General features: G+C 30.9%; 1 protein-coding gene across 2 annotated transcripts in view; it reads left to right on the top strand.

Moving 5' to 3' along the window:
* Positions 1 to 12393, top strand: part of Dcr-1 (Endoribonuclease Dcr-1) — a 169519-nt gene that overhangs the window by 48398 nt on the left and 108728 nt on the right. For both annotated transcript variants that reach the window (XM_085820689.1, XM_085820688.1), the window contains exon 5: positions 7317 to 8875. In XM_085820689.1, the coding sequence (XP_085676815.1) occupies positions 7317 to 8875 (1559 nt within the window). The remainder of the gene's footprint in view (positions 1 to 7316; positions 8876 to 12393) is intronic.

The following is a 12393-nucleotide window of genomic DNA, read 5'->3' as shown; positions in this document are numbered from 1 at the left end:
TAAATTTATCAAGAGGATTAAAACCTCTGGCCTGGAAGGCAAACAGCAACTGCGTAACTTCTAAGGTAAGCGGCCTGCTTTGACTCAACTGCTTCCTCTCTCTCGCTTGGCAAAAAGCCACAACTTAAATACTTGGCGTTCGCCAGACAACTTTGCATAAAAACCTTAATGCTTATAATTCTGGCCGGAAGTAGAAAATAAGAAGTGATAGTAAAGATTTAAAATAAAATAAACGTTAGTAAAACTTAAGATCCTTACAAGTGTGCTTCAACATTTTATTAGCATTCAGCATTTCGTTAAGATGCAGTCAATTATTTTGCTGCAAAGCTTATTCTTTTCGCAGTTTATAAGTTGCACATTTTTGAAACTGCAAAACTTGGTCAATGAAACTATACCTTATTAATACAGTTTAGGCTTTCTTTTAGATCATTGCAATGATTCTTATTGGAAACAACCAATTCAAGTCTTCTTTGATCATTAAAGTTATTTCTAATTATTCATCTCACAAAAGCCTTGTTATTTAATTTCGTGATGATGGAGGAAGTACCGTTGGGTATTTGACAATAATGTAACTGTCAAAAACAATTCAAATTACCACCTGTTCACCTTAATTTTTACTTCCTTGTACGAAGTAAAAAGGAAGTATTGTAATTGTGAAAAGCTTCAGGCAGCATTTTTCAACGAAAATATCCACTTTGACCGCTTTCGAATGCAATTTAACGATGTTTTTGCCTGATATCTGTACGTAAAGACAGAATAAAAGACTCTTTTCCTCCAAAAAAATTATAAAACTGCTTTAAAATGAATTCTGAAGAGAATGTTTCGTGGCGTCTGTACGAACGTATGTAGGTACGTATCTCGCATAACTCAAAAACGAGTAGTCTCGGAACGTTGAAATTTTGTATATAGGACTGCTATAACATGTAGATGTGCACCTCGTATTTTGGTTGCAATCGGCCGTGCCAAACATATATAAATATGTTTATATATATATCCACTCTGTTACCCGGCTCAGTGATCACAGTTTCTTTATTCTTATATGTTTGTAAATTGTACATTTTTTGCTTTAAAAATGATTGAATCATGTTGTTCTTATCTTCCGGTTAAGGTTTTTATGCCTTTAGTAAATCTGTATGCGATATTTTTAGAATTATCAACAATTTTAAAATTGTTTAAGTGCCGCTAAGCCTAATAATGTTTTTGATGGCGGCCATTGCTCTTGTTTACATTTGAAACTGCAAGATAGCGGATTTGTTGCCAATCTAGAGAAACTTAGCTTCGCAACAACTAAGATAACGCCTTCATTTATTATTTAATTCATGCTTAATCCTTTCTGGAATTTTTTCGAGGAAATAAGCATTTAAGATTTACTTCATAATTTTTAATACAGATATTTTGAGTTTTTATGTATTTTTGCCTTGTCGCGAAGTGAAAAATGAATTAATTGAATGAGAAATACTCAATTGTCTGTGAAAACTGTTCTTTTTTGTTTTGTTTGCTTAATTTCTTTTATACATCATTCTAGCTTTATTATAGTATTTGAATAGATTATGTGGCAACGATTAGATAATTCTTTAAATGATATAAATTTTCTGCATTCTGAGTTATAATATGAACGAAATATAATACTGTTAAGTGAACCTAGCAGCAGAGTGTCGCTATGGTAAACAAAGTGAATTTTAAAGAATGCATTTATTCTATTGTGGTTTATGTAGTGTTCGGCGAAGTAGGTTTAATTCAGTCTAATACGTTTAAGTGAAATGCAAGAAAAAATGCACATAATTCAATATTCCGTACAAGGAAGTCATGTGGTGTACACGTCAGATTTTTTACTAATGGTCGAGGCAGTACAGATCATGTGCTTCTAAAGGAGTTTTCCATTCATGGACAATTCTCGAAGTAGGAATGATGGTGAAAGTGAACTCATCGCTAAACAGTACACATTAAAAGCAAAGTCCAAAGGATAAATATTTTAATTAAAAGATTTTTTGCTAAATAACAAAGAAATAAAACAGTCCAGCAATGTTTAAACTGTACCACCGAGTGATCCGATTCTTATATCAGCTGAAACAATCTAAATCATATTAAATATCATGTTTTTTTAATACAATCTATAACACGAGAGAAAAATTAGCGTTTGAACCAAACTGTCAAACTTTTAAAGTTTAATTTATATGGTGGTTATAATTAAAGTTCCATTTTGAAATGGTCATAAAAGGAAAACTACCGACCAAAAGTTATCAAACTTGGGAATCGTATAAAGGAGGTTATAGGAATTTATTTTCCATGGGAAGAAAAAGAGTTCAAAAACTCACCATCAGAGGAAAAAGGGTGCTGTATGCAATATTGTTAAATGAAATAAGACATGAAAATATCGGTTTAAATGTTTCCGAAACGTGTTACAAAGCATGTTCAATGTAGTGTCCAGCATTTTCCGAAAGCAAGTTAAATACTTTTACTGCATTCTCAACAGCAGCTCTTAGCATATCAGGAAATGTTACAAACATGTCGGTGTATCGCATTTTTCATTTCTACCAAATTGTTTAGAATATCACCATAAACAGTGCTTTTGAGATAACTTCATAGCCAAAAGTCATAGAAGTAGAGGTCTGGTGGGAAGTGGGGAAGTGTCGGCCTATAAGATGTTCATTTGTGAAATGTTGCCTAAGTAACTGTGTAACACATGTGAGGTGGGGCCCAGCCCTGCATAAAATCGTAGTATCTAAAATGCCACATTACTGCAATTCATGTATCACAAAACATTTTAACATTTACTCTAAGCGAACTGCAATCACGGTGGTCCAGCTGTTGACTGCTCTTCAGAAAAAAGTGGTTCAGTTATGAAACTAGCTGTCTGGTGTGGAATGACTGCTATGCAATAGAATGCAGTAGGAGAATGCAATGGAACAAGAGGGATTTCTTTGGCCCAAATCGATTAAAAGCATTTTGAATTAGTATCTTCATGTTTTAGCCCCTTCGCGTCGACTGTCACGTCTACATGCCAGCAACGAACACACTCACCTCCCGGCCGACACGCAGGCGTGCCAGAGCATTTTCCCGTTCACTACCGGCTGTCACGTATTTGTGCCAGTGTCCTAGAACGAACTTGTGCGAGTGATTTGCGATCTCACATTTTCTAATTGCTAATTCGTGGTTTTCATGGATGAATTTCTCCCTTACACGATGGTGCACTTTTATCGATGGTAATTTGCTTACTTCAATGTTTTTTAAGGGTATGCAACACATTAAACATGTGTAACAAAAGGTTAAGTTAGATTCCGACCCATATTTTGTTTAACAATATTGCATATAGCGCCATTCCTCCCTGGTGGTGAGGTTTCGAACTTTCTTTTTTTCGTGGAAAATAAATTCCCATGACCTCCTTTACACGCTTACCAAGTTTGATAACATTTGATCCAGTAGTTTTCCTTTTATGACCGTTTCAATGTGGAACTTTAATTATAAGCACTCTGTATATTATTAAATTTTAATTTGAAGCTATGCTTTATATGTATACCATGCATAAATGTTTCGCTTTTATGGAAAAATAAAGAATCAATACAAAACATTTGGAATACGTTTTCTGACTGAAAACGTAAGATTAAAAGTCATCTACTTAATTCACAGCCATTTACAAGTCAACTACTCGGGCAATTGCAGAATCGCTGCGATACCAGTGATATTAGGTTTATTTGTAAAATAAACCTAATATCACTGGATTTACACACTTCTTTAATCTTCCGAGAACATTCTTTCTTTAGCTCATATTCCAAGAATACTAAGTGAATACAATTATTGCAAAAGAAATTGAATATTCATTTGCACTACAGCTTGTTAGTTTACTAACGAGTTAGCAAAACTTAAATTCTGCTTTTTGTGTCTAAGAATACAACATTATTATAAATATTTACAAATAAAATATTAAATTGGAGATTTAAATGGAGCCTCACCAGTGGCCTAGCATTTGGCAATTGCTAAATACTAAGTGTTTGCTGCGAAGTTTAACCGAGGCTGCATGGTTGGTTTTCGTAGTTTTCTACGTTCTTTTTACAAAGTTCCTCTATAAAAGCATCTTAGCCAAATAGGTCCCATGTTCTTTCTATGTCCAAATAACCAATTAACCTAATTTAAGTGCGATTTCCAGTTGAAGTTACTAGAAAAAGCCGAACACTCATTAAAAATCATGTAGCTTGCCAGTCGGGAGGAACATGAAAGATACGGTACGAATAATTGAATTGCTGTTACGGTATGCTCTTTTTAAAATTAGATGGTCATTCCTTAATTAAATATAATTGATTTTTAACATCTACTGGAGCTGACGGTAAGAACTGAAGTGCAAATAAATAATATCTTGTGCAGTCTTGATAAATAGAAAATTAGAAATATTTGTATAAAAAAATATTTGCAATCAGACAGAAAGTTTTTCAAATATTGGCAATTACTTTATAAGGAGTAGTTATTAATAACCATCATAATTACTTACTATATTGCTGATGATTAGAATTAAGTTCTTGACAATTGCATTCTAAATTAGAATTTTAAGTATATAATGAAAATACGCTGCACAGAAAAATACATTTTGGATAAAAAAAAGTGTGTCGATTTTTTTATGTTTAAAAACTTCTTAAATTCATTTAATAAACATTGTACCCACATTGGTAATTGAATCCAGAATGCTGGGTGTCGTTTATATAATTATTCTTACTTGTCCACAGAACCTGTTAACTTATCCAGCCATTAAGTAGCTGCAGATCATTTCTACATAACCATTGAACTTCCATTAATTTGGTCTCTACAGGATTGTATGTTTATATCATAAGTTGACTTTTATAAAAATGATTATTCTAAATCTTATGTTTCTATAAAAATATACGGTGCTTTAAAAATATGGAAGATAGCATCAGCCGCTTTTTCAGCCACTTCATAAGCAACAGCTTGTTTAGAAATAAATTATGCAGTTAATGTCATAAAATTCAATTAAACATCAAACGGAAGTTCTCAGTTTTAGACTATTTAAATGAAGTTAAAGTAAAATAGCAGACGATAAAACGCCGAAGATAAAAATTTACTCTTACAACTATTTTTTTAAAAACAGGAAGAAAGAAAGATATTTTTTAAAAAGTTAAAAATTTGAATAATAATCTATAATTTTAAAAATAATAATTTTTCACATAGTATTAATAAATATTTATTATGCATCATTGAGGGAAAAAATTTCATATAATTAATTCTCCGTAAAAATTTATTTGAAATTTTAGGTTAAAAATAGCTGTGGCAATTCATTGTAACAAAAATCCATAAACCACATTTGATATTTTATCATTTTCAACAAATATGCCAAATTTGAAAATGCACCAATATTTAAATTCGCGTATATCTTCAGAAATTTTGAATCAAAAACTGTAATTTTTGCAAGTATGCTTAGAAATACATCTACTTTAAGATGATGGTAAAAATTTTATAGGTTATAATTCAAAATTTTTTTCTAAAAATTTATAAAAATTATTTAAAAATAGAAATAAGAAAATAAAACACAAAAAATGGGTAAATTTTATTTGGAATGAACCTAAATTTCGAAATGTGAAAGGAAAAATGAAAAAAGTTTAATAAAAAGCAGATATAATTAAATATTTGCCAAATTAAATTATCATTTAGGAGCTAAAATTTTGAGAGCTAATATTTTAAAAACTACTCTTACGATTTTTACAAAACTTGGCATTCTTGCAAAATTTGAGTCATAGAATCGAAATATGGAAAATAATTGATATGTTATTTCATATTATGATTCTACGACTCAAATTATACTTAAATATTAAATTTGGTGTGAAATTTACGGAGAAATTCAAAAATTTATCTTGGCACAACTTTTTCAGTTTTCGCCAAGAATAATTCATTTGGCGAACTTCTTAATATGTGGCAACCAATTTTCCTTTCCCTTCCATTATGCTGGAGTGGAAAAAAATACATCTCGTTCGTACCTTTTTACATTGTGCATGAGTGGAAAAAAAGTTGCATCACTTCTACTTCCAAATAATTTTAGCAAAGTGTCTAAACCACATTTGACGTTTTATTGCATTCAACAAATATGCCAAATTTCAAAACGCGCTAATATATAAATTCTTGTATATCTTCGGAAATTTTGAATCAAAACTGTAATTTTTTGCAGGTATGCTTAGAAATACGTCTACTTTAAGATGATGGTAAAATTTTTATAGATTATAATTCAAAAACTGTTTTGAAAAATTTATAAAAATTATTTAATATTTTTTACGATGGGGGATTTTATTTGGAAGGAACCTAAATTTCGAAATATGAAAGGAAGAATCAAATAAGCTTAATAAAAAAAAAGAAAAATTAATAAATATATACCAAACTCAATTTGCATTGAAGAGCTAAAATTTTGTGAGCTAATTTTTTAATAACTACTCATGCGATTTTTACAAAACTTGGTAGTGTGGCGTAATTTGAGTCGTAGAATCAAAATATGGAAAAAAATTGGTATGTTATTTCAGAAAATGTCCAATTTTGTGTCAAAATACCTATATTAGAACAATGCTATATATAAATCTAATACATTTCTTAAGTTGCATTTTTGAGACATGAAAAACGCAAGTTGAATTTCGTCAATTGGCCCAGTATTACAGGAGATATAGAACTGACCCATCTTTTTTTTTTTTTTTTTTTTTTTTTCCCGCAGTGTACATTCAAGAAGCAATGGGATGTGATATGTTTATTATGCTACTCATAATGTGTTAGAGGTAATGGGCAAAAATGCCTGCTACATCAAACTACGGTGTAATATTGCAGCTTTGAGCAGCATTACGTGAGTTTGCTGGAAAGAAAAAGAAAACACCAGCTTACTAAATCACAATGTATTGTTCTATCTCAATAATGTTAGGCCTGATGTGGCATGGTCAGCTTAATAAGGACTTATGGAATTTGGTAGTAAGTTCTTCAACAGCCTTTGTGTAGTCTCATTTCAGCCTAAGTGATTTTCACTCATTTGATTCTCTCAAAACTCTTGCATATTATATTGATGATGGAAACATCGAACAATGTGTCTGTAGTAGTTGCAGCAGCAACTTAGACTTGGATGTAAAATGTATCAGGGCAATCTTACATTAGTTGGTTAAGGGTCTTATTGTAGGTGAGGATTATATGAAAAAATGAAATGTATTATTGCATATATATCAAATATTATTCGCTTCTGTAGTCATTTGTAAGTTATGATTATTTTGTGGATTTAAATTTGCATATATTAATTGTGTATTGTGTAGAAAAAAATATTTATTTTATTTATTTGTATTTTATTTCAGTGCCTCTGATATGCCAACAGGCTAAAGTAATTAGAGATTGTACAGATTTAACAGTTGGACAATACTTTGGAAATGAACTGGATAACTGGTCAAAAGAAAGTTGGCTGTGTGAAATAGAAAGAAATCAAGTTATTGTTTTGACTCCCGATCTTTTTAAAATGATTCTTTTCCATGGATTTTTGCCTCTTTCTGTGATAAATCTCATAATATTTGATGAATGCCACAGAGCAGTTGGGAATCACCCATACTGTGAAATAATGACGTGCTTTGATGTTTGCTCTTTTTTAAATCAGCCTCGGATTTTAGGTCTTAGTGCCTGTTTGATAAATAGGAAGTGTCAGCCTTCAAGAATAGAGCTTGAAATAAAGCGCCTTGAAACAGTATTAAAAGCATCTGTTGAAACAGCTAGTGAATTGACTGCTTTAAGTAAATATGGTTCTAAACCTAAAGAGTATTTAGTGGAGTTCAACAGTTGTTTAGATGATGAATCAGTTTTAGTATCTGTGATGTCACATATTAAATCTGCATTAGTATTTCTAGATAATGTAAATATTGTAAATGATATTGATAATTCTCTTTCTCATCCATGCAGACAACCTAGACGATATTTAATAGAAATAGCTCATGTCATTACTGATCTTGGTCCTTGGTGTGCTCTAAAAGCTACACAACTTTTCATTGAAGAAATTAATATGACCTTACAGTCTATATATTCAGAAGATCATATACGTTTCCTTATACTTGCTAGGACAGTGTTATTGATTATTGAAGTGCAGTTTCAAACTATTTTAAATGACTGTGATTTACTTACTCAACTAATTAATAAGGCTCCTCCTAAATTACAAGAATTACTTAAAATTTTAAAATACTATAAACCTGTAAGTGTGCCTACCATAGAAACATCATCTAATGTTACATCAGAAGAATCTTCTTTTTCTAACGAGCAAGAAAAGAAAATATGTAGTACTCAAATTATTAATTCCAATATGCAAAGTGAAGATCCTCCAACTTCTGTACAAAGTTTATCGTCTGGAAAGAGTGAAAATTGTAACATTACATGCAATAAAATCAGCAAAGATGATATCAAAGAAAAGAGGTTATCAAAAAATAATCTTGCATCAGAGGAGGGCAAATCTCTTTGTGGTTTAGTTTTTGTGCATCAACGTATTACTGCTTTTTTGTTAAGTGAATGGTTATCAGCAGTAAAAGAAATCCATCCTGACTTCAGTTTCTTGTCACCAAGTTATATTATTGGACATGGAAAGAATAATAGAGGTTTAAAGACTATTTTAATGAGATTTGAAAAACAGGAGGAAGTATTACAGAAGTTCAGGACTAGAATGTATAATCTTGTAGTTGCCACCTCAGTGGTTGAAGAAGGCATGGACATACCGAAATGTAATTTAGTCGTTCGATTTGATCCACCGGAAAATTTTCGAGCTTACATCCAATCAAAAGGAAGGGCAAGGGTTAATGATTCAGTATATATACTAATGGTAAAGTCTAGTGAAAAAGGGTCATTTATAGATACACTTTGTGATTTCAAAGCTGTTGAAGAAGTAAGAAATATTTTTCTCTTATTTTGATACTGAAGTTAAATAACATAATTAAATTTGCATAATATATTATAATGTAATTTGTGTCAGAAAATGTTTTATAAAATACAAGCAGTTATGATATACTTGCTGAAGTGTAATTTGTAGACTGTAATAGAAAGCATAAAATTTTAAAAGACTAGTAATGTTAAATAATTATGCTCATATGTATATATGGTCTTCGTACAGAATGAAGGTTTGTAGTAATTCTGCTGTGAACTAGGCACTGACTCCATTTTTCCAACTGTAATTTTGTACCTCTCAGTCATATTTTGTTTATTTTTTTTAAACTTTCTCATTGTTATTGTATTCGAATGAGGCTGCATCTTTGGCTTTTAAATGTCTAATGATTGATACTATTTTTATAATTTGAGCCTTCAAAACATTGCTATTTCTGCCTTCATAATTTATTAATTTGCCCACTTCATAAACTATCCCATCCCCTAAATATTAATTTAGATTTATAAATACAGTAATATTTAATGCTGAGAGAGTTTTTCTAGCATTGCATTAAAATTTGAAAAATTAGGTACCATACAATTGGTTTTAAATAAATGTTCAAGGGAAAAGACCACATTATCTTTCATTTTAAATCAAAAGCTAGAAAATAATTAATTTTGGACATAGCAAATATACAGTCAAAAGTCGTTAATTCGGACACCCATAATTCGGAATGATCTATAATCCGGACCTCAAAGTTACAAAGTTTCTGCGCATGCATAAAGTTGACGCATGCGCAAAATACGTTTAATGGATAACGGACGGTATAAGCTAAGCTAAAATTATCTATTTCAGTTAATGTTGCAGATTGTGTTGTTCCTTAATCTTCAAATTGGATTCGACTTATTATTTTTTGCAGACTGTTAGAGCAATTTTATAAAAGTAAGCTTGAACTTTCAATTATGTCAAATAGAATTTCTGATATATATTTACTAATATGTAAAGGATCTACAAAGTGAAAGTATGTTTCGAAGTCCATTAAACAAAAAGTGGAATTGCTGCAAAAAATGGATAAAGGCATATCCTTTGTTTATCTAAACTTTAACGTTTGTTTATCTTTAATGCCGTGGCGCACAATGAATCGGAAGTAGATCTGTCGGCACTATCCTTATCTTCAGAGCAGATGTTTTTATTTTATTTGGCTTATAATTCTTTACTAAATGTAGTATTTCATCTCGATGTACTCTGTCTTTGATATGATTTAAATCAAATTCCTCGTCATTATAATTTGCTTCCAATAGCGAAGAAAGTGACAGAGGTTATTGAAAACGAAAAAATTTTGATTGACAAATTAATCGGTATTCTCAACACAGCAATTATAGGACTTGAACAGCGGAACTTTGTAACTGAAGAAGAAATTATATCTGTTTATAGAATTAAAGAGAATGTATTATCACATAAAAAACGAAGCAACTTAAATAACTTGCATTGAAAGAAATGTTTAATAAAGTACAGAAATAAATATTAAGCTTTTTTTTTTTTTTTTTTTTTTATAAATTTTGATGCCCTTTAGATCATAATTGTTCTTTATTTCATAAATTATGGTTTCATATTTTTAATTTTATAATTTCTGCATGCCATCTTACCAGATTTAAACTGATGATCTATAATTCGGAATTGCCTAAGTCCCGACGAGTCTGGATTAACGACTTTTGACTATACTAAGTTTCAAAACTTACCAATATGTAAATTCACATACATCCTATGAAATTATTAATAAAAAACTTTTAATTTTTTACAGGTATGCTTAGAAATACATCTACTTTAAGATGATGGTAAAAAATTTTATAGGTTATAATTCAAAATTTGATTTGAAAGATTTATAAGAAATATTTAAAAATACAAATTTAAAAAATAAATCATAAAAAAGGGAGAATTTTATTTGGAATGAACATAAATTTCAAATTCTGAAGGAAGGAATCAGGTAAGTTTAATTAAAAAAAAAAAGAGATAATATATAAAATTCAGCTGGCATTGAGGTGCTAAAATTTTGAGAGCTAATTTTTTAAAACTACTTGCACGATTGTTTCAAAATTTGGCAGTGTGGCATGATTTGAGTCATCGAATCGAAATATGGAAAAAAAATGGCATGTCATTTCAGAAAAAGTCCGATTTTGTGTCAGAATGCCTATATTAGAACAATGTTATATATGAATCTAATACATATCTTAAGTCGGGCTTTCAAGACACACAAAAAAAAAAAAGTTGAATTTCGCCAATCAGCCCAGTAAAACAGGAGATATAGAACTGTTCTCCCCTTTTTTTTGCGCAGTGTACATTAATTATGAATTTTCTTTTCATCATATATAAAAGTACTTTGATAAATAAAGTTTTGGAATTTGTTATTTTTTCTGTATAAAATTATAAGAAAATTTTTAAAGAATGAAATTAGCCAATAAACATAAAATTTAGAATATCTAATTAAATTTTAATATATTTTACATCAGAATTATATTAAAAATAGTTGAGTAACTGGAATCATGCACTATAAAGGGAATTAAAGTCAGTTTGGAGTTCATTTAAAAACATGTCGCTGCTCAGCTTGAAAAATCTCCCAGTTTATCCCGGTTTCTTACAAAACTCTCCTGGTTTTTAAGATTTCAAGGCTTGCAGGTTTGATATATATATGAGGTTGGTCCTAAAATTCATGACATATATTTTTATACTGGGTCTATCAGGTGTCGCAGCATGTTCAGACATGTTAAGTTAGATGAGCAGGACCCTCAATTTTGCATCGTGCCTTAGGTCAGTCTGCACCAAGCTTCAATAGCATCATGATCGCTTATTTAATGCACCCCTATTTTGAGACATGTCTGTCGTGGCAGGTACTCTTCAATAATGTTGGATGATTAAGTTCTGCACAAAGCTTGACAAAAAAGCTGCAGAAACTCAGGAACTGCTTAAACAAGCCTACAGGAATCTTCTTTTTTTGTATGTGCAAGCTGTGCAGTGAATGAAGAATTTTAAGGGGGCCAAGAAGAGGTGGATTGTAACTCCCACTCTGAAGAGACATCAACAAGCCAAACTGATAAAAATGGGTCTCATGTGCATAAGTTGTTAAATGCTTACTGTCAAAAAAAGTGTTTGGCTGTTAGCTGTCTCGCTGACCATTTCAAAAAACCATTGTACATCACACATCGTTACACGAGAATGGGAAAAGTGTGCACTAAGCTGGTCCCCAAACTATTGAGAATCGAGTGTTGATCGTGAGTGAGCTGAAGGAACATGTGCACTAAGCTGGTCCCCAATTTGTTGAGTCAAGTGTTGATCACAAGTGAGCTGAAGAAACATGTGGAAATTGAACTGGATTATTTGAACAAGGTTCGCACGGCCCTTAAGAGTTCTTAAATGTCCTTAGGTTTTTTAGAATCAACTTTTGATCTTTAAAAGTCCTTAATTTTGGCCAAAATCAGCAGAAGGCTCTTAATTTTATTCATATGAAATTTCTGTCTGTTTTTACGACAGCCATTTTGAGTGTGAAT

This window comes from Stegodyphus dumicola, chromosome 7, assembly GCF_044657685.1.
Source record: "Stegodyphus dumicola isolate Sdum_Otavi_A_Nest chromosome 7, ASM4465768v1".
NCBI classification, from domain to species: Eukaryota; Metazoa; Arthropoda; class Arachnida; order Araneae; family Eresidae; genus Stegodyphus; species Stegodyphus dumicola.
Note: the sequence above shows the minus strand (reverse complement) of the source record. Positions and strands in the feature narration are given on the sequence as shown.